At 46.8% G+C, this 23,148-nt stretch overlaps 1 protein-coding gene across 1 annotated transcript in view; it reads right to left on the minus strand.

Annotated features, from left to right (window-relative positions):
• Positions 1 to 970: 970 nt before the first annotated feature.
• foxo6b (forkhead box O6 b) overlaps positions 971 to 23,148 on the minus strand; it is a 30,414-nt gene continuing 8,236 nt past the window's right edge. Inside the window, exon 2 of the mRNA XM_071907535.2 lies at positions 971 to 2,707. Within this exon, the coding sequence (XP_071763636.1) occupies positions 971 to 2,707 (1,737 nt within the window). The remainder of the gene's footprint in view (positions 2,708 to 23,148) is intronic.

Raw genomic sequence — 23,148 nt, forward strand, 5'->3', positions numbered from 1 at the left:
CCCTTTCAATTCCTCCCCCATTTAGTGCAGAGTGACTTTAATCATCACTTTCGCCAAAACACATTAAGCCGGTGTGTCCGGAGGTGAAGGGAGGGGGGGGGGGGTTGAAAAAACATAGAGTGGCGCATTAGATTTGCAATAGTGATGCATCACTGTGGCATTACTTTGGAGATTAAAGAAGGGACGTTGCATTTCAATGGAGCGCTGCTGATGGTCGTCTGATGGATGACTGTCCTCCTGAACTGAGCCGAAGTGAACGGGATACGCCACCAGCCGCCACGGACAGGAGAAGTCACACTGACCCTGGAGTAGCCTCCCCCTCTATCCCTCCATCCCCTTAGTCCTTCATCCCTCTATTCCCTCTTCTTCGTTATCCCTCTTTTTTTCCTCCATCCCCCAAACTCAAAGCCTCCCCTGCCTTCTAACCCCCCCCATTCCGAGAGCACCTCTACCCCGGCAGATATTTATGCAGCCGTTTGATCTTGTTCGCAAGTCAAAAACAAGGCCTCCTTTTTAGGAGGAGATAATACTGTAAAGTGGATTGCATACATTAAACTTAAGCCAACACACAATGTGACTTCCCCTGGTCTTTGTGTTACTGCATCTGTATGAAAGCGTGGATGTAAAGTGCTTGAGAGCTTAGGACGGGCAGGATGGGATTGAGAGGAGAGCAAACAAACTGAAGGACACGAACCGGGGCGCTTTAGCGCGGGGCGCATTGGGGGGCAGGCTCAATATGGAGACAGAAGGCATTAAAAAGAGGGGGGAGAAAGAGAGCAAGACGAGAGAGGGGGGAGAGCGTTAAAGGGAGTCCCCGGGAAACAAAATGACAATACGGATTTTGTTCTACAGTCTCAGAGAAACAGAATCACAGTCAGTCAGTCCAAGGGTACAGCCCACCAGCGCCTGCAGCCCGGCCCAGTGGGTGAGCTTTCCTGTCGCGTCTGTGTCCGAGCCCTTGGGCCCGGGTTCACCCTGGCACCCAGCTCTGGTTGCTGTGCGCCTGTGGAGGGCAAGCAAACGCCCCTAAGCTCATGCCCATCCCCATGCCCACGCCCTGGGACAGAGAGCCGTCAAAGTTGAAGTCCATGCCCTCCGTGTCCATAAAGTCATTGAGGAGGATGGAGTCCACATCACAGTCCAGGCCGTTAGGGATGCTCTCCATCTCCAGGTCGGCAGCCATTCTGCCGTGGGAGCTGTGTTGTTGCCCCTGGTAACCGGAGTTCCCCGACTGGTGGTTGTGGTGGTAGTAGCCGTTCCAGGAGTCGGCCATGCCCTGGTGGTGGGCCCCGGGGTAAGGCTGGTGGCGGGGATGGGGCGCGGACGCCAGGCGGCAGGGGTCCTGCGGAACGTCCATGACGCCGGCCGGGTTGGGCGGCAGGGACGGCGATGTCGGGAGGTGGGGGCGGGGCCCGTAGTGGTTGGAGGTCTTGAGGCTGTAGGGCTGCAGGATGTCAGTGTTGACCCGAGGGGAGAGGGCCTGGGGGCGGGGCCCGCTGTGCATGGGGTTGAGGGGGTTGTGGGGGTTGTGGGGGTTGTGGTTGTGCATGTGGCTCTGGCCGGAGCGGGGGTTGTGGTCGTGGCTGGGGTTCAGTTTGTTACTGTGGCCGTGCTCGTGACTCTGACCGTAGTCATGGGCTGGGTGGGGCTTGTGGCTGTGGCTGTAGTCGAGGTTGGGGTGGTGTTTGTGACCCTGATTGTGGTTCTGATGGTGGCTTGTGTTCTGGTCGTGGACCGAGCTGTGGCCATTGTGTAGACTGGGATTGTGAGCGTGCTCCTGGCTATGATTATGGTTATGATTGTGGCTGCGGCTCTGATTGTGGCTGTGCTGGTTGTGAACGCCATTGGTTCCCTGTGTCATTAGTGTGTGTGTTTCCCTTCCCTGGCCCAGCACTATGTCTTTGCTGCAGTACTGAGGGCCTCCGGTCAGCAGACTCTGCAGGGCGTTGTTCTCTGAGTAGCCCCTCAGGGGGCGCTGGAAGCTGGCCGGCTTGTTCTCCTGGATGGTCTGCATGGGCGTGTGGAGCCGCAGCATGCCCATGGAGGGCTGTCCGTAGACGGGCCCACAGTAGGAGCCCTCCGCCTTGGGCCCAGGCACGTAGGGGTAACCGTTGCATTTGAGTTGCGGCGGCTGGGGGTAGCCGCTCTCGTCTAGACTGATAGCCCCAGTCAGGTCGGTGAGCTGGGGCAGCTCCACAGAGGGGCAGTGGCCCCCGGTGCCCAGGGCCGGGGAGCGGGTGCTGGTGGGGCTGGGGTAGAGCCGGGGGGAGGCTGAACAGGACAGACCCCCCTCCTCTGGCTCGTCAGCCTCCGCCTCAGCCAGGATGGGGGACAGGCAGCCGCTCAGCGTGGAGGCGGAGGACGAGGTGCGGGAATGGAGGTCCGTCCAGGTATCGTACTCCTCGCCTCCCATGCCTACGCCTCCTTTCCCTGCAGGACTGCCGTGCTCCGGGGAGCCCTGCATCCCAGGCCCGGCCCCCTGACCTTGGCCCCGACCCAGGCCCACGGCCCCTGCCCTCTTCCTGCTGACACGACCCTTGGTCTTCAGGTACTTGGTGCCGTTGTCTATGGAGGCAGCGCGTCGCCTGGGTCCCTTCCCCATCTTCCCTCCCTCTGGGTTCAGCATCCACCAAGAACTCTTCCCCGTCCCTTCATTCTGCACTCGGATGAAGCGAGTATGTAGGGACAGATTGTGTCTGATTGAATTCTGGAAGGAGAGAGAGAGAGATAGATGGGAAGGAGATGGAGGGGGACGAGGAGGAGGAGGGAGAAAAAGGAGAGAGGAGAAAAAAAAAGAGATAAACATTAACACCCGAGGGAACATTTAGGGTTAAATAATCATTTCTTGAAAACACAAAGTAATTTCAAATTATGGCCAAACTATCAAGGCTGCACGGCGAGAGAAAAAGATGGATAAAGAAAGAGAGGGAGATGGAGGGGAGAGTAAAGAGGGCAGGGAGAGTGAAGGACCAATCGATACCTCCCCTGACCAGCCTCTCCTCTCTGCACGCGCTCACTGAGTCATAATATGGACATGGGTGCAGCCTCCACATCAAACCATCACCAAGGTTACAGAAATGAATCACGCGAGGCAACCCAATCACAGACAGCCCATATCGATTGCAGTGCCTCCAAATATGAGAACCTGAGATCCAGCCAAAGACAGGGAGGGAGGGAGGGAGGGAGAGGCGTGATTTGGCAGGAGAAGATCTGGAAGAGCACCAGAACGAAAAAAAAAACTCTCTTACAAAGGACTGGAATAAGACAGAGGGGAAGGAAGCGAGGGAGGGAAGAGGGGAGGGAACGTGCTCATTTAACCTCCTTTAAAATCATGGCACAATTAACATGACCGCGGGCGACGACGGCTGTGCGGATATCATTATGATGAAGTCTTCCTCCGACCGGCTTTGAAGGGGAGCGGCGGCGGGGCGGTTGGGGGGGGGGGGGGAGAGATGCGTGTAGGATAAGCCTCTCCAGACCTGTGTTTAAGTGTCTGAGTGACGGCTCTATAGCTAATCCAGGGCTCCACAGCAGCATTTGAAGCTGGTGCCAACCTGGAGTGAGTTGATGAGATCTAAGCCCGCCTAAAGGAGAGCTTAGCGGGGATACACATCATCTCAGCTGGCCAAGTTAGTCTAAGTACAGCATGTTCATCCAAATCTTCCCGGCTTGTATCATTATTCACACTCTCTCTCTCTCTCTCGCTATTCTGCCTTTTCCCTTTTCTTTCCCTTTCTCCTCTCTTACCTTCTCTCTCGTTTCTGATCTTTTGGGAGAAACCACCGCCGCCCGCCCCGCCCCCACCGCCCCCCCTCCACCCCCTCCACGCGCACAAGCACACACTTTTCTTTTCTCTCCGGAGATATCTATCTATTTCTGCCTTGTTTATTACCTGCACATAGCTCACAATCTCTGTCTCCTGATATCTCAAGCCATTCTCTATCTTCATTCACTCCCCGCCTCCTGTCCAATTTTCCTGCTCTCAGCCCCATTCATCTCCCTCTCCGTGTCCCAGCGTCTCTTGATCACGACATTGCTCATTCTCTCCCTCTCCACATCCATCCTCTCATCACCTTGCACTGACACAATTTCCACCACCGCACCCCCCCACCCCTTTTTCCCTCCTTCATTCATTCACACGGAAAGGCAACCAAATATCAGAAACAAACAGCGGGAGATGCAAATCTGCGTTCTGGGGAGCAGCTCAAGCGTTCACCCTTCGGCGCAATCCATACAGTCAGCATATGTGGCCCCCACCGCCACCCCACCCCCTCCCCCCCCCACCCTCTCACTGGGACTATGTAGCTGCACGGCTGGAAAAACTGGACAGCCAGCGAAAAGAGGTGACGCCTCTTTGTTGTTCCGGCTTATTATGAAAAGCACAGCGTCCGCAACAGCAGGTAATAGGTTCCTCGCAAAATGTTTACAGGAGAATTCAGCTTTAAGTGGGCAGCAAATCAGTGTTGTATCCTACCCACCATTCTCATTCATGTTGAAAAGACCCCCCCCCCCCCCCCCCCCCCCACACACACACACACACACACACACACATACACACACACACTCCCCCCTCCACCCCCAGCCCCTCAGCATGACTCCTAACAGGTAATTTCATCCCATCCTTCCCCCCCAAACGTGCTGCCGCTTTGACTACGCTCCGTTCACAGAGGTGGAAATTGGATAGACGAGATGTATTTATGTTAGTTTTTTTTTCTCTCTCTCTCTGCCCCTCTGAGGGGTCCTCTCCAAAACGCGGGGTCCGCAAAATTGCACAAGCTCAACGCTCGGCGATGAAATAGGCGGACCGCACTTCGCAGCCGCGGCGCGCCACAGAGTACAGACTTAATCAAAGCCAAATTGAACGATGACGCCGTGTGAAAGGGGCCGCCGGTGGAGGCGACCCGCGTCAGGTGATCTGAGAGCGACGCGCTGACAGGTTCCACAACAACATGACGGCTCTGGCTGGGCGTAGCCATGGCAACAGAGTAAACCAAAAGAGGGAGAAATGAAGAGAAGGGAGGTGATGGCGGGGAGGAGAGGGAGGAGGCAAGGAGGCGGCTGATGCTGTTTGATGCTGCAGGCAACTCCAAACAGCCTTTTATCTGAGTCTGTCAGATTCCTGCTTCCAATCCACCGGGGAGGCTCAATCACCAGTAGTCCCGACGCCTCACTACCTGTACCGAGCAGTGATTAGCAAGTCGTGTGTGTGTGTGTGTGTGTGTGTGGAGAGAAAGCATCCGTACAACTACCAGAACAACCATTATACCACAAGAGGAGACTGCTGTTCCTACAGCTGCTTATTGTACTGTAGTCTGACAGCTATCTATACAGTATAATGTATATATTAGGGTTCAATATTCTGATATTTTTGTATTGAATCTGCTATTGGCTATTTTATGCTGATATTCAATACCTTTAAATTTGACCATTTTCATGCAAAAAAAAAATACAAGTGGCAAATAAATAAATGCAAAATAAATAAATAAATAAATTAATGAATAAATAAATACAAGAAAAAACAAGTACTCAGTTTTTCCCTTAGAATTTCGTTCCTGTCAGAGTGGAAAAGCCTCTGAAAAAGCATTTAAAATGACTTCAGGTTTCCCATAGACATCTGTAAAGCATCTGTAAACATTGAAATAACCTGCCAAAATGTTCTTTGTTTTGGGAATCACCCGAAAAATAGGTGTCTAGTGTTTTCCCCAAATATTCCCCCTATCACTTGTCAGGCCCATTACCTAAACACAAGAGATAAATATTGTCATGAATTCTCAACATAGCAGATGTTAGATGAAGCTGAAAGAGGCTTCTAGTATTCTTTAAAATGGATATACTTTCTCAACAAAATTAAAAATCTTTATTTTTTTTATCTTATGCTGTAGCCCTAACTCAAAATACTCCATCAGAGTCAGGTTAAGGGCTTCCCATAGACAAGCAGTGTAGTATTGATCAATTTCAAAAAATAAATGTAATCAGTCAAACTGCATCATATCCATCATATCCGGGGTGGACGACATTAACTGGCCGAAATCCAATATTTAAAGTAATAATCCGCAACATTTTCATTTTAATAAAAGTCTGTTTTACTCTCCATCTAACTGATATAACACAATAGTGATTCAACCAATATTCAGTTCATGAAACGTTTTACATTTGCTGTTCTAAGCACCTGGTGTCTGGTAGCTCTTTTCGGGGAAAAATCCTCTGGCACATAGGAAGTGATGCGTTTTACATTTCAGGTTTGTTTGTGATAAATAGAAGCAGAACTGGGTAGTTAGCATGAGCAGTGATAGCCACCATGGCTGAACAGACAAAGAAAAGAGAAACTCAAACTGCATCAACAGAAAATCCAAGGAAGAAGATGTCACAGTACTGGACACACTGTTTGATTGAGGGCGCTTTCACATCAGGGACCCGGGCCCGGATCCGAGTACACTTGACCCCAAAGTCCAGTTCGTTTGATTAGTGTGAACACTGTGTACTGGACCCGGGCACGGATCAACAAACCGTGCCCGGGTCCACTTGAAAAGGTGGTCTCGAGTACGGTTCATGTGTACTCGGGTACGGTTCGCATCAGGTGTGAAAACTACTGTACCAAAACACGGAAGTGGACTGCTATTTACAATGTGACGTCATAACTATTCGACTGTCCCGTTCAAAACATGACCGCGAAAATGACCGCGAAAGGATCTCTCTGGTCTACTGGACATTACACACAAAAATGCCAAGATTTATGGATTAATTCGAGAGTATTTACATGCGCGTGGGTACAATAGAACAACAGAACAATGCCGTGACAAACTAAAGAAAATAAGGCTGCAATATCAGAAAGTGCGGGCTTGGGATCTTGCGATTGGTGTGCTTTTCTACACTGGAGCGACAACATAAACAAATGTCGCGCAGTTGATGACGCAAGTGTACTCTTCTTCTTCTTCTTCTTCTTTGTGTTTATTGGCGGATCGCAAACCAACTAGGTGCATACCGCCACCTACTGTATCGGAGTGTGTAGATACGTAAGTGTACTCGGGTACGGAACAACATTACTAATGTGAAAGCTGAGCAGCGGGGGAGTGGAGAGGTGGGGCAATCGTACTCAGGCACGGTACGAAGCAATCGTACCTAATATGAAAACGACCTGACAGGTGATCTCTGGGAAGTGCAGTGCAGAAACACCAATGAGGGCTGAGCAACAAAGATGGAAAATAAAAAAAACAAGGAACTTGCAGATTACCACTTTAATAAAAAGCCAATATACGCCCAATATCAGTCTAAACAGTGTATATATAAACATTCTGTAGTGGAGAAGCCCTTTCCCTCTGCTCTCCCTTCTGCTAATACTAGATTAGATGGACTGTTACTGAGAGAACGGTGACTGCATCTGTCCTCACATCCACCATAGGGAACGGGCTGCACTATATCCAGGTCCGATACTGTGTGTTATAATACATAAATAGAGACAGAGTTTGACCCTGACACTGCTGCTTTCACTTAGTCAGTGGCTAGTCAGTCCAGTGGTTAGCTAATGGCCCTTGAACACACAGATGTATCTACACACAGGATTCCTACACATTTTCCATTTCAAAATGTCAGACTTTTTCCAGGCCTCTTGACTGGATTTGAAGATGTTGGTCAGTGTTCAGTCTGATGATAAGGACTAATAGTGGCTGGGCAAGATGACTAGATCGACTAGACCATATTAGGCTGTGATGACATAGGTTATTTTTGAATGTGGCTGCACTTTTTTCAGTAATTTTCAATGGTTTGGTGGCAGCAGGTGCGTGTTTTTTGGGACACTCCTCTGGGTTGAACGTATCTCAACTTTAGCCACGAACATGATAAAATGGTGCGCTGTTCTTACTAGCAGAACATCATGTACCCACATCCTCTGTTTCAGAACAGCTCCTCACCCTCTTCTTCAAGAGCAAACAGAACAGCTAGTTAACTTTCTCTGGTATAATTTTATTTTTAACACCATTATCCCCTTTGTTACTTCAGGTTAGCTAGCTAATGCTAATTACATAGCTTGTAAGTTGTTGTCCAATTTGTGGTGTATAGCAGTGGGAGTGATGTAACACTCCTTACTCTCTCTGTTAGCAACACTCACAGAGTAGAGGAGTAAAAAGTGTCCTATCTGATCACGGCCTACACTGCAACTACTATCACAATGACTGTGAACTAGACCATATCACACTATAGATGAAAAAATTCCACATTCCCAGACCTCTTTGTGCAATGCCTATACTTTTCAAATCAAGGAAATCAAATCAAATTCATTCTCAATTATTTTCTAGACTTTCCAGTCCGATGTAGAAGCACTGACTGTACACACACACAACACACTCAAACATACAGCGGATTCACCCACTGCCGTAGACATTTCACAACTTCACACCTATTCACCTACCATGTGCACACACACACACTTGCACGCACGTGCACACACTCATACACATTACACACTGCCCCCCACCCCCCACCCCCACCCCAAAACTGGCAATCATACTTAATCCCTCTCCAGCCTGAGTAATCCCCGACAATCCGAGGCTAATCCTGGTTAATTCTGGGCACTCCTCAGCTGGGTTTCACCCTGAAACCACAGCGACAGGGTGGGGATTGGTCGGATCATGGCGATTGAGGGTGGGCGCGGCGGCGATAGACATAATTGGTCGGGTGGTCATTGTGAACCAAGAAAAACAAGCACAGGTTTCGCAGGGTCTTCAAAATACATCCAAATTGACCCCCGCTACGTCACGCCGGCGCCTTTCTGTTGTTGAAAACATGTTTTTCAGCGGAGTTCAGCGGGTTGCCGTGTCCACTTTGATGCCAGGCCGCGTTGCTTTGTCCGCCCGCTGTAACAACCGGAGCTGCGGAATGGACGTACCTGCTCTATATCCTTTAAGGGAACGGGAAAATAAATGCCTGCAATCAAAATACATTTTCAAACGAGACCGGGATCTATGAGCGGTTCCTCCGGTGTACGGGGCTTCTGAGAAGTCATTAGGCCCTATTCAATCAGCTCTACCTACCCAAGCTCCTAGCTCAATTCTTCTTAGCGGTCATTGATCCTGATTCCAAAATGAAGCACTTAAGACGCCTTGATCAAGCTGCCTCTTAATCCAGCGTTAAGGAGATTGAGACCTTTTCACCCCGTGTCTCAGACAGACTTATTACTTTGGCACATTGGTACAGCGCCAGTCAGGACACACTTCACTATTATAGACTCGGTTTGGGTTTTATAGTCTGTCTAAGCCCCTTTGGCGCACAACAGGCTGCAGGAACACTTTTACTGTCTCCCATTTTGAAGGAGCTGTCAATATACACAAAGCGCAGAGTGTTAATGAAGCAATATGTCGACGGCTGGGGATGGATGGGGATGCTTTGTTAGAAACAAGGAGGCCTCTAGCGCGCATACGCTCCAATGTGCGCTTCCTCGCCAGGCTATTCGATATGGCCCGCACCTGTGAACCACGCGAACCCATCGGTACACTCGTGAGAGAGCGGAAGCAGAGGCGAAAAAAACTACGAGGAAACTGATTTACCTTCTGCTGCGGGTCTGTCAGCGGCGAGGAAAGTGGGGGGGGAACAGGTTGCAGAGGAGTTCTGCTGCCGGACATTTTTATAGGCGAGCGTTTACCTCTCTATCCTCAGAGGAGAAGTCTGTTGGAGGGGATATCTTTAGAGGATTCACGAGAATCATGTAGTGGGGCTTTTATAGCGCTTTCTGCTTCACATTTTAAGGAGCCCCCCTTTTCCTAATTTACGACGCATTCCACGGAGCGTTCAAGAGGAGCGTTGCGTTTTAAATTCCGTGCAGCGCTCCATTAGACATGGTCCGGCACAATCCAGCCAAGCGTTGTGGGGATTGTTCCACGCCGCCTTGTTGAGAACTAGTGGGACTAGGCAAAGCCGTTTTCTCCCCTTGCTCAACCATTATTTATTAATCCATTTCACACAGCCAGGAGTCATTATGCACGGTCCTGTCAATGGGTATCTCTCTATGCCGCGCATTTATTTGATAATAAGCAGGAGTGGGGGAGAAGATAAAAGCGCTGACTGCGTTCATTGTGGAGCGTTTTCTGCAGGCGGGGAGACTTAAATGAGAGCAGCCAGGCTCTGTGTGGGAATGGGTCTCGTCTGCTAAGCCTGTCTGGAGGCAATCGATGGAAATTAGTCAACGCTAAAGATTCACTTCCTGTGACTGATGTCACGGGCAGCGCTTGTCTCTTTGAAGGGAAATAAAGAAGTGGGAGGCTGAGGGATTAATGGGGTTGGGGAAGGTGTGAGCATGCAGAGTTTGAGAGGGAGGGGGGGGCTAAGCTGAGGGAAAAAAAAGATACTATTCTTTGGTGGATTGCAGGAAAATAATAGGTCAAAGCATACAGAGGAATGCGGTGTAGCGAGGAACATTCTAGCAACACAATAACTTAGTTGTGTATGACACCAGCAACAGCACAGACAAAGCAATAAAGATTTGTAGTCAGTGTTACAAATAACACTGGTGCTACCATTAAAACATCATGGACAACATAGTGACTAAAGCCAGGGTGATGGAATATTGGTGAAGGTTTGACTACTGAAATATCTAGTTACTAGTAGTAATAATAACTGAGATACACCTTAACAAAAAGGGTTCTAGAAAATGGTTTGTTAGGCTTGTACCATAGCAGAACCCTTTTTGGTGCTATAAAGAACCCCTTTTAAGGTTCTCTACACACCATGCTTAAATGATTCTATAGGACTTTTATCTTGCTGTAAAGAACCATTTAAGAACTATTAAATGGTCCAAATGAGCAGGTTTTAAACAACTTTTTCAGAGCCACAGTGGGTTCTTTATTCTGATTTGCTAGTTTTGTTTTCTTTTCTTTTCTTTTAGTCATTACTAGGGCTGGGTGTTCATTCAATATTATCGTTTATCGTCTTTCAGTGGAATCATATTGTGATGATATGGTGATTTTGTGATTTTGGTCTAAATTGATGATAACAATCAAATCTTATTTAAAACTCTGACAAAATGAGGTATGAAACATTTTAAATCTGAAAATTTCAGTTTTGGTTGACATCACATCTAACATTACCATTCGGTTCAATGGGATGAACAGTTTGATTATTTAATGTGATTTTGCATACATGAGCCATATCGTGATATACTGTATATCGAGATATCGGACAAAAATCCTTATGATTATCGTGATATTGATTTCAACCTTATCGCCCAGCCCTAGTCATTACGGTCCAATATGGAACCACAACCCTAATCAAAGAACCCCTGAGAACCTTTTTCTGTCTATAGAATGAGTAATAGTGTTTACAGCACTAGTAGCAGTTTTAGTGATAGTAGTAACTGTAACAGTAGTGTCAGAGTTAGCGTCAGCAGCAGTAGTGCTCTATACTAGAAGAGGTCGTCTCCTGAAAGGTGCACCAGTCGGCTTCTCCTCAAAGCACAGCAGAGGGACTAGAGCCAGCCCTCAGGCGACAGAAGGCCTTTCACTCCCCCCTTGCTCCCCGCGGAGCTCCACTGCTCTGGGGAAGACAAGAGGAACAAGCCAGGCAAGGGAGGGGAAGATGGGTGGAAAGAGGCAGGGAGCAAGGCTACGTCTGGAGGCTAACCTGAGAGAGGTAGACGGGAAGAGAGCCCGGGGGGCCGGGGGCGGACAGCAAGCCCAATCCCCAGCGGAGAGGCCTCTAATTGGAGCTGCCGGTCTGCCGAGGCGGCCTCTCCCTCTGCGGATGGACATAAGGAGCCGAGTGGAGAAGAAGAGCCCGGGGGCGGGAGGAGAGGCCAGATAAAAATAGAGCCGGCAGATTAACGAGCATCTGAAAGCGGGGCAGGGGATCGGAAAATCCTCCCCGCGTGCCAGCGATGCCCGGTCCTCGGGCCACAGCCAGCTCTAGGCAGACTGATGGACCCAGAATGGCCATGGATGATGCTGCCTTCCTGTTGGCCCTCCTCCCACCACTAGCACCAGGGGTGGAGGAGTACCCAAATGTCCCACTCAAGTCCAAGTACTGTTACTTAAGTAGTGGTGAAATTACATATGATCTTAGCTCCCCGAAACATGCAAATTGTGCAAATACTTGCAGACAAATGTTGTGATATTACATCTTCATCAGTGTCTTATATGTTCAAGTACCAAAACCATGTCAGCTGGTATTTGCATGTTGCACTTTTTCCACTGGTGCACTTTTCTGAGAGCAGAGCATGGATTAATAAATACCATGAAAGGACTTTTCTGCCTCTTTTCTGCCTCGTCTTTTATTAGCGTGCGGGTTCCCTGCTTTTTCTCTTCAGTGCCTCTTTATTGGAACCTGCACACGCTGCCAATTGGACTGAAGGATTAAAAGCAGGCGCAACAGTTTACTCCATTGTTTACATATGATCTATCCCAGGCTATGTAAAAAAAAAAGGACATGAAAGGACAGAGTTCACTAAGTGATATGACACGTTATTGACTGTGTTGAGCATTCTAAAAATAAGATTCTGAAATTATTATTCAAGCTGTGATTAAAAAATGAAAATGCCTATCCCAATTGTTCAATAATGTTACTACATTTATGTTTCTTTTCCAACTAGCTAGCAAGGCTAGCAAACTAGCTAACTAACATAAATTGGATTATTTCATGTTAGAATGTTTCCACCATAGTGTAGTTCCACTACTGTAGTATTGAAGCAGATGTAATTTTTATTTATGCCAGTTTCTGATGCAGTGCTAATGGAGAGCTTACAAAATTTGCCATCTGTAAAGGACGCAGTTTAAAATGGAGCGAAGTTTAATACTTCAGTCAAAACATACTTTAGCAGAACTAAAACTACTGACTTCAAAAAGTACAAAAAAAAAAAGCTACTCAATTACAGTAACAAGATTGAATGTAGTTTGTCACCTCCACCCTTGACTCACGCTCATGAAAGGAGTCACCTCTGTGGCTGTGATTTCTATCCCTCTCCCGGGAGCTTTCACACGCCAGGTGGAGCATCGTGACACCTATGGGAGCCAACGGCTGCGCGAGGGGAAGCTGAGAAACAGGCCCGATCGCACCTGCCACCGGGTCTCCAGAGAGCACCACCCACCTCAACGCTCAGCTGTCAAATCCATCCATACACCGAGGCTAAGGCGCTTCCAACAAACGCACTGATCCGGGGTTAGAGGCTCACCCGCTGACAGGAACACTGAGGGAGACTGTTTCACTTTTGAATGACACATTAATCAAAGTGCAGAACGACTTCATCAAACCTTTCCAGTAGCTTCATCTTATAAAGTGTCATAGCCCAATAATGTTTGTTATAGCTCACTGGAAGCCCTGATAATAAAACTTATCCATAAGAACACATAGAAATAACCATTTTGGATCTTATTATGCTGAAACCTGGGTGGGTGCTTCTCTCTATCTTCTCTCTCATAATGGATCATCAGCTGTTCCAGGTTTAATTGCATCTTGGTAACTTGATATCTGCATTGAGGCCCCAAACAAAGACAGTGTTTTTAAGCTGAAGTACCAAAGTAAGATAGTCTACACACTAAAAGCTGAACATCACACCAATATTTGAGACAATTATTCCTTTTTATTCCGCAAATCTTGGTGAAAACCCTTGCAAAAACTGGAATGTGAGTTAAGACTGATTTTTTTTTTTTTTTCAACTAAATCATTTGCAAACACACTGTCACACCTTTTGAGCGATTTCTTTTGAGAGAAACACATCTCCCATCAGATGTGCAGTTTTGAGGCATGCCAATTTCAAAAGGGAAAAAGATAGTCACACACACACTCTTCTCTCAATTGTGCGGTGTGTAGAGACTATCAACATCTCAGCACAAGGCAACACTATGCATTTCCATATAGAGAGGGGCTCGTTCTGGCTGGTCCACCCATTCCAATCACCGCCCATATGAGAAAACTACGCTCCAGAAACTCAAATCTCACATAAAATATACATACACAAACAATACATTTAACGGAACTTCAATCAATTAATCGCAGAAAAGCATTTCATCCTGTATATACATCAATAGCATCTTCACAAAACTCAAACCGCACGCTGACAGTGTGCACATCACCCTTGCGAACACAAAGAAACGCGCACACACACACACACACACACACACACACACACACACATCTCGTGCTCTGCTAGCATGGCACGCTGGGCCGGCTCATAACTACAATGCCAAGCTACTAGTTGCTAAGGAGACCTGAGGGAGAGGGAGGGTTCCTGTTGCCATGGCAGCAAGCCTGCATCCTGCCAACTGTCTTCCCCCATGAGACCTGACCATCGTAGACAGAGAGAGAGCGAGAGAGAGAGGGAGAGACGGAGAGGAGAAGCGAGGCCGGAGTAGAGAGAGAGAGAGAGAGAGAGAGAGAGAAAGGCTGGAGGGGGGTTTACGGTTAAGATGTTGTGAAAGAGGAGGACTCGCGAAAAGACGGCCGTGAGGCAACGCGGCTTGTCGGAGAGCCGCGGAAATAACGCGCGGGGGGAAAATTGATGAGGTGAAAGCAGGGGGTGGGGGGGGGGGGGGAGACCCTGAAAAGCCCCCCCCCACCCCCCACCACCCCCACCCCTCCTTCCTTTGAAAGAGCCAATGTGTCTGCAAGCTTTCCCATGCACCGCCTCGCGTCCTCCTCCCGTTTTTTTTTGTGTTTTTTTTTTTTGCGACTGCACAAACACGGTCGCTGCCGGGGCCCTCGACCACAACTAGATCCAGGCGTTGACAAAAAAGACGCAAAGAGAGAGAGAGAGAGAGAGAGAGAGAGAGACCCCCCCACCCCCAAATTCCCCCCCCCCCCCCCCCCCAACAACGCCGCTGCGTGTCCTGGAGTGAACCGCTCGGCTCGGCTCTGGGCTTCACTGTGTGAGCGTTTAAGATCTAACGGAGCGTTTTTTTGGAAGAGTGTTCACAGAGCACATCCGTCATGGAAAGAAATCTGCTTTGGAGAGTGTGAGCGGTAATAAACGATGGATGGGAGAGAGAGACAGAAAGAGAGAGAGAGAGAGAGCATCTGGGAGGGATGAACAGATAGAGATTAAACTGATTGGGGAATGCAGAAGAAGAAGGAGAAGGAGAAGAAGAAGAAAGGGCGAGGAGGAGGTCACATGAGGCGAAAGACGAGAGAAGTCTTCAGTCTCACATTCAAATTAGCCCTATTGGTTTCCAAGGACACAGAATTGTTTCCATCCACCATTACTCTCTCTCTCCCTCCCTCCTTCTCTCCCCCCCCCCCCCTCTCTCTCTCTTCCTCTGTTTCTTTTTTCTCTCTCTGACTTCATCGGCTCTTATTAAATCAATTCTTTGCATTGCTTATAGCTGGTTAATCACAGAGGTGTATGTGTGTGTGTGTGTGTGTGTGTGTGTGTGTGTGTGTGCGCCCCCCCTTACACACACACACACACACACACACAGAACGTAGAGCATATTCCCAAATACTTTTGCATGCGTGTGTTTGTCCAAAAGATTCCGTGCAACATGCAAACATGCTGCAACTGTCCCAGCCAATTCAATGTGCCCCTCTCTGTCTCTCTCACTCTCTCTCTCTCTCTCTCTTTATAACTCGCTCTCACTGTCTCTCACTCTCTCGCTCCCTCAGTCTGTTTCTCATTCCCCGCCAGGGAATGTGGCGTCTGTCTCATTCTCACAGACAGTGGGAAAGGAGAAGCCTCGTCGCCCTCATCCCGATCTGATGCTCTCCTCCTCTTCCCTCCTTTCGCTCAGGCACGCACACACACACACACACGCGCACACACACACACACAGAGAGCGCAACAGACATGGCTTTATTGACTTATTCATGCATGGGTTTGTTTCGGGGGCAGAGCTCCTGTCTGCCAGTCTGACAGACACCCCCTGAACCCCCGAGACCGACCTCCCCCCCGTCCCATTCCCATCCCTCCACACACACACACACACACACACGCTACCCCACCCCCAGAAACCCCCTAACCCCAGCATGGCACTGGGAGCGCAAGGGGAGAGCAATCGGGGTTCACTCGGGTTTCTCCTCCATCTTATCTCGCCTCGTTTCCCCCCCCCTCCTCCTCTTCTTCCTCGTTTCCCTCTCCTATTCCCCCTCTATCTCTCTCTCTCTCTCTTTTCTTTCTCTCGCCGAGGATCCGGGGGAGAGAAGGGGAAGGTATGCCCACATTTCCCCGGAACAAAGACAGCCCAATTAAGTCAGTTTGAGTTAAGGTCTGTGTGGCAGAGAGAGAGAGAGAGAGAGGGATAGGAAGCGAGGAAGCCGAAAGAGAGAGAAAAAGCGACGGCGGCGGCAGCGGCGCAGGAGCGAACAGCGAGGAGGGAAAGGAGACAGTCTAACGAATGGGGGAGAAGTGGGGGTAAAAGAAGAAGTAGAAGAAGAGGCAAGAGGAAAAAAAAAAGAGAGAGAGAGAGAGAGAGAGAGAGAGAGGAGTGCGAGTCACTTTGTAGCGGAAGCGGGTCGACTTCGTTTTTAGCTCCTCAATGGGAGACTATGAAATATTAATAACTGCTCCAGCCATATACTTCAGAGGCCTATGGTAAAACTTAAAGTCTAATGAGACGCCGCTCATGAATTGCTAATGGAGAGATGCTGGAATGTGTGTTTTGTGTGCGTTTCGAGTGTCTGCGCATGTGTGTGTGTGTGTGTGTGTGTGTGTGTGTGAAGGGGGGGGGGGTCAAGCTGGTAGCAGAGGGGTGGAGTATAGCCGAGTGTTCAGTCTTTTCAAAGAGTAGACGAGAAACTTCATTAGAGGCTTGAAGTTCTTCGGCTTCCCGTTTTTCCTTGAACCGCCAACCGAGAGAAAATAACTCTGCGGTTGGACCGCGGCGAACAAAGTTTTAAAACCGCCGCTCGACATAAAATAATATGGAAATGGATTGTTTTTCGCATGCCAATATAATATCTAAATTCCTCTTTCATTTAAGGTAAGACTGGTATGCGTGTTTGAAGGGCATTTAGTATCTTAAAATTTGACAATTTTCATGCCGAAAAAATCCTAAATTCTATATTCAGCATTTCCCCCAGAATTTAGAATTTAGAGCATCATGGGACACATCATGATGCATGTTTGAGTTTTTAAGGTTTTACTGTCATTCCTGAAGCTGGTTTAGTAAAAAAACAAAACAGGGAAGAACCTCCATTATATCAGAGGCGGGCAACATCGACGTGCCGATATCCGATTTTTAATAAAAGGCCAATATCGGCAAACCAATATGAGTCTATCCCCGCTTTCTATTAAATCATAATACTCTGTAGTCACAGAAAATCAGAATCACTACTCCACTACAGCATAATCAATATTCCTATTTGCACTCCTGCACCACATAAAGCTCCATTTGCCCGCGACCCCAGTGATATTCAGTGAGACAGTGAGTACCTGGCCGGGGTCGTTCCAGTCCCGGTCGAATCTGTGCCAGAGCCTTGCGTAACCCCCGGCCCAGCTATAACGGGCAGGCTGAGCCATCAGCTGGGGGATCGCGGGGGCCGTGTGCAGGCCGGGGCCGAGGGGAGCCCAAGGGTGTCGCCCTGCGTCAGAACGTTGCTTACTGACCTCGTTTCTAACCTCCCTGCAACTCCCCCGGCGAGACGCTGATGTTGAGACGGGCGGGCGGGCGGGACCGAGCCAAGTCAGGTTACACGGCCAATATATTCAGCTGATATTGGGCTTTTATTCATTAAAAATCCGATATCAACCACTCAGTGTGGTCCACCCAGGGCCGGATCTAAACTACTGGAGGCCCTGAGCAAAAATTTTCCGTGGAGGCCCCCTTTTGAGACAAATCCTACCCACCATCAAGCAATAAACACTAAGTAAAAATGTTTAAAGCATTGTATTTTTGTTACCTGTTACAGATACAGCATATGAATATCAAAATAAAATGCATTAAATACAGCAGTGAATATGGCTCTCTCCTCTTGTGTGGACATGAGTTTTGATGATTTTGATTGGTTTATGATCACAGGCACATAATGTATCCAATAAGAACAATAACACATTTATTTATAGGTTTTTCTAAAAGTAGAAAACATAAATTGGCCTCCACCTCTGATATTATGGAGTTTGATTGATTACATATGTATTGTAGAATTGATCAATACTACACTGGTTGTCTATGAGAAGCCCTTTACATAAAGTGATTCTAATTAAGAATCAACAAAGTCTAACAAAGACTACAGATTTAAGCACATCCATTTTGAAGAACACAATAAGCCTCTTGCAGTGTGTTCTCACCAATTTGGAGGTGTTACTAAATATGTGATGTGGTGATGTTTTATTTCTGAGCACCGTTTAAGTGTTTATGCTTCATCTAACATCTGCTAATTTGCTGAGAATTGATGATAATTGATTCTAATGAGACATTTTGATTGCATGCATGAATATGTATTGAATATTAGTAGAAAATATCATCTATCAGCTGCTTAGTAAATATCGGGATCGGTATTGGCATTCAAGAACCGATATCAGTCGAACCCTACGAATGTCGATCTACATCAGAAAAGACACGTAAGAATAAACCGAATTTTTCAAGAATTTATTATTGAGTATGCAGGTTGTTACTGTTCTTATGCGTCAGATAAAGTTGGCCGTATTTCATGCTTTTAATTGAAGACGGAAAGAAAGAAATGTACTGTAATGATATTGTAATGTCTAAACTAATGGTGATATAACTATGATGGAGACTTATACATGGGGGAAAAAATGCTTTTCAACTGTTGCGTAATGAGAATCCGGCCAATCATGCCAAGCTAATGTTATTATTTATAAGACAAATGCATTATGCTCTATTTATCGCATTATTTTTTTAGCGGCAAAAAAAAAATCCATCTCGAGCAAACGTTAAAAAAAAAATTGCGATATTGAACAAATTTTAGGAAAATTTGCCATTTTTCTTTCAGCCTATCTAATTCGATACATCGTTTTTTGCATAAAAATGCTTGGATGGAAACGCAGCTGCTGTCAGGCTCCATATGGATGTTATATGTTAGCGGCTCAAGCGCTATCACACACTGTGTGGACTCTCTGTGCGTTTGTCATCCGCTCTGCATGCATGGCTGTTGACATGTGACTGAACAAATGGGCGTGATTCGTTAATGCAGATCCATCTTGCGCTTTACCGCGAGCGCTTATGCAAGTTGGCGTGTATGGTGCAAGTGTGTCACACATGCATAGTAATATGTAGCGTTTCGAATGTGTAGGAGTGCATTACTCTGTGTGTGTGTGTGTGTGTGTGTGTCTAAGGGAGGGGAGGGGGGGTGGCTACAGCCTTTCCGCCTGAGTGGGGCTGTCAGTGGGCATCAGTCAGCCAGGCAGCGACAGGCGGAGCAGATCATTAGCAGAGACATAGAGGGAAAGGGGAAAGAGAGGGAAAGGGAGAACGAGAAAGAGGGAGAAAGCGAGAGGGAGAGGGAGTGCAGGGACCGAGCGGAGGGAAGGCCTCGGCACAGCGGCTTTAATATCCGTCTTGCGAGAATTGCATAGACAGTCAGCGCGCTGCTCGGTCACGCAATCGCACCACTACGACCATCCTGTCCTCCTCTGTCCTCCCACTGCCTTCATTACTATACTGTAGGGTTCAACTGGTGTGGGCTTTGGAGGCCGATATCGATATTTTTGGACTGCAGCTGCCGATTGACGATATTTTATACCGATATTGAACAGTATTCACATTTCATGCCGAAAGAATTCCCCCCGCCAAAATGACAAGTATTGTGTTTCCGCTGAAATTTTGTTCTTGTCAGGGAAGAGCCTCTGAAACAGAAGACAATGGGACACTAAAACTCTCCACTGAAACCCAGGACACTAATGCTAATACTAATACTGATAATAAGACATATTCATGATGCATTAGAATCAATTGAGCTTAAGTTCGTCCCATAGACAACCAGTGTAGCATTGATCAATTCTACAATAAATATATAATCAATCAGACTGCATCATATCCATCATATCAGAGATGAACGACAATGCCGTTCTCGATGTCCGATTCTTAATAAAAGGCCAATATCAGCCGCATTATCAGTCTAACCCTATTCATTACCACAGGCAATTAATCCTTGTAGAATGTCACAGTGTTGTCAGTGTTGGGAAACACCTGAAAAAAAGTGTATATCAAGTTTTGCCTAAATATTCCCCCAATGAGTTGTCAGGTCCATTAGTTATCGAGATGAAAAGAGATGAAAAGTAATCTGATCAAAATGGCCGCATGAGAATCAATTATTGTGTATTCGCCACAAATTAGCACACGTTAGATGAAGCATAAACGCAAATCGTGCTCGGAAATAAAACCTCTTCAACACTTCCCAATTGCTTCCCAATTTAAAACTTTGTCAACAACGTTATCAGAAAATCTTTACTCTTCTTTTCAGATCACGCTCAAAGCCCTAACTAGCTCCGTCTTGCTCCTCCTCCTCCACCTCTTCGTCCTCCTCCCTCTCTCCTGTACAGTATATATGGAGACCTTGTTTAGTTCCGCCACCTCTCTCTCTTAATGTCACTCTCCTCCGCATCTCAACTGCTTTGCATTTTGCCCTTTCATCGTTCGATGGCTGGGCCCATAACTCATCTTTTAGTGCCGCGTCTTGCGGTGACCACCTTCCACTCAACAACACCATTAAACAGGCAGATTAATGCTACTATTAAATCCACACATCGACTTCGGTGGCACTCATCAAAGACAGTATATATGACTATCGGTATCAAGGATTTGATGAAGTCAGACTTTCAGAGGGCCAATAAATCAGTTAGGGAGACGCAATCCGGCACTGCACAAGGTAGAGACAGACAGAGGAGAAAAGATACAGGACGAAGAAGGCTTTGCAGGAAATAAGGATAAAGGCAACTTATAGATCTTTTATCGCAAGCGTTCATCTGGATATAATCTATCGAGGACTTTCAGGTGATGTAATATGGCAGCCATATTGGAGGTCCTGAACTCTTGGGCAACAGTGGCTGTGAACAGCTGAATGTACGACTTGGCCGTTTCAACAGAATTCACACTTGGTTCATTAGCTACTGTGCTGTTTTTGACTGGGAATTTATTCATTATTTTGTGTATATGGTCAGCTAACCATCACTGTCTTGTAAACACATCTGATTTAAGCACAAACTATCTAGTAGAAGCTAGCATTAGCAGTGGCTAGTAGTCGCACGTTAACATTAAAATCGGTTGTTTTGCTAAATTAGCTGGCTATCTAGCTAGCTAACAAAACCAGCTGTTTGTTCATGTTAACTGTGCTGACTCTTCTCAAGCTACAACTCAAGCTTTTAGAGGCTATAAAGACAGTTACTGTGTCACAGTAACCTACATAACCTGAAAACAAATCTATATATAATATAAAATATAATGTTACTGAATTGACCTACACCCATAATAATCTTTTACAGGTACCTCTCTTTTTCTAGTCTGGTTGTTATATATATAGCCATTATTTGCACACAGCCAATTCTCCAGCGGACCTCAAGGATGGCGCCAGACCTGGTTGTTGGGAGATTTGTGATGCAACTGTAAAGCCTCTATATAAATTTAGAAAGGTGATACCTTAACTGGATTAATCTTTAAGTAAATTCAGCTTTAAGAGAGTCATTTTTAAGTCATGACAGTCATGAGAGATGAAGGCCTGCACTGTAGGAGAATAATAAATCAACCCCGTCCAGCAGTGACCAAACATACTGTGGACCTTACAATAAGTTAGGTCACCAGTAGCCGGGGTTGATGTATTATCCCCATAAAGCTGTGCAGCACATGTGAATTTTCTTTCTCAAAAGCGGGTCCACAATATTCAAAAGTGCATCCAGATCATATAAATTCTACGAAACGCAGACTATTGTGGATTTAAAGTGCAATTTTTGCGGAGGAGCGGGCTTAATCTGCGACCCCGGCTGCAGATTTGAATTTTTCTCCGTGTGAGCCTCCAGCAACGGAAGCCAGAGCAGAGAAAACAGAGGATGACAGGACAGAGTTTAGATTACAGAGAAAGAGGGAGGGAGGAAGAAAGAGAAGAGGGAGGAGAGGGAGGGAGAAAGAAGAGACAGAAAGAGTCTGGAGTTCATTCGAGGCTAGCTGTCGTCAGGCTCGGCGTCAGCCGTCACATGGGCAGAATGCTAAACGCCGAGCTCTGAATCCTGACCTATTTTCATCAAACTGACACAGAAATCCACTCTGAGAGGCCGTCTTACGCTGCTAACCTCTGTCTGCCTTCTGGACCGCCCTCAGCAAGCCATCACACATACACACACACACACACACACACACACACACACACACACACTCATACACACTCAATTTGTACGATCTGTACGTACCCTAATGTAAATCTGCTTAGCCGTGATTTAAAGCAGTTTAATGATATATGATTAATAATCTCTCGATTTACTAGATTGGAAGTTATTCTACTCAACTCCAGCTTGAAAGGCCTTTATTGTAATTTGTCCAAATATGCCGTTAGACTGATGAATATTCATTAGTAAAATACCCTTCCCTGACCCTTCTTTATAGTGACAATAGACAGTAGACATGTTTTTTCCCTTATGTCGAGGCTTGACTTGACATCGTTAGCAGACAACTGTGGCAACTTGTTAACACACTTAACAAAGATTATGAGCAAATAACTGGCTATAGCACCGCAGATAAACATGTTCCTACTCTTAAGACATTTATGGATTTCATTTTCAACCAATACTTCACTTTATACAGTAAACATTTTTAAAAGTAGGAGTTCACCAAGCTTTTATCAACTAATCATCAGTGCAGTTACAGACATCTATAAGAATGCAATAGCCAACAAATGAATGCAACCTGATTGATGCTGAACATCACCTGAACATGAGTGAACTACATGGAGAACAAAACGCATTAATGGAGATTGATAATATTGTAGAGTGATGGAACACAGCATTTCGTTAATGCGGCCTATTATTCTTTGTCAACAATTACTTTCCCTCAAAACATTTTAACCTCTTCAGTACCTTTTTAGAAAATACCTTTCATAATTTACCTCAGTTGACTAAATTCTACCACTATTGACTACTTTCCCCTCCATCTCGTATGCCATTTGGTAGAAGCTTTTATCCGAAGCGCCTCACAGCACCATGAGTGCATGCTTTGTCAGCATGGGTGGCCCCAGGGGGAGTCAAACCCCTAACCCTCACAGTGCCAGTGCCTTGCTCAACTCACTACAGGACCA

This window comes from Centroberyx gerrardi, chromosome 19, assembly GCF_048128805.1.
Source record: "Centroberyx gerrardi isolate f3 chromosome 19, fCenGer3.hap1.cur.20231027, whole genome shotgun sequence".
NCBI lineage: Eukaryota > Metazoa > Chordata > Actinopteri > Beryciformes > Berycidae > Centroberyx > Centroberyx gerrardi.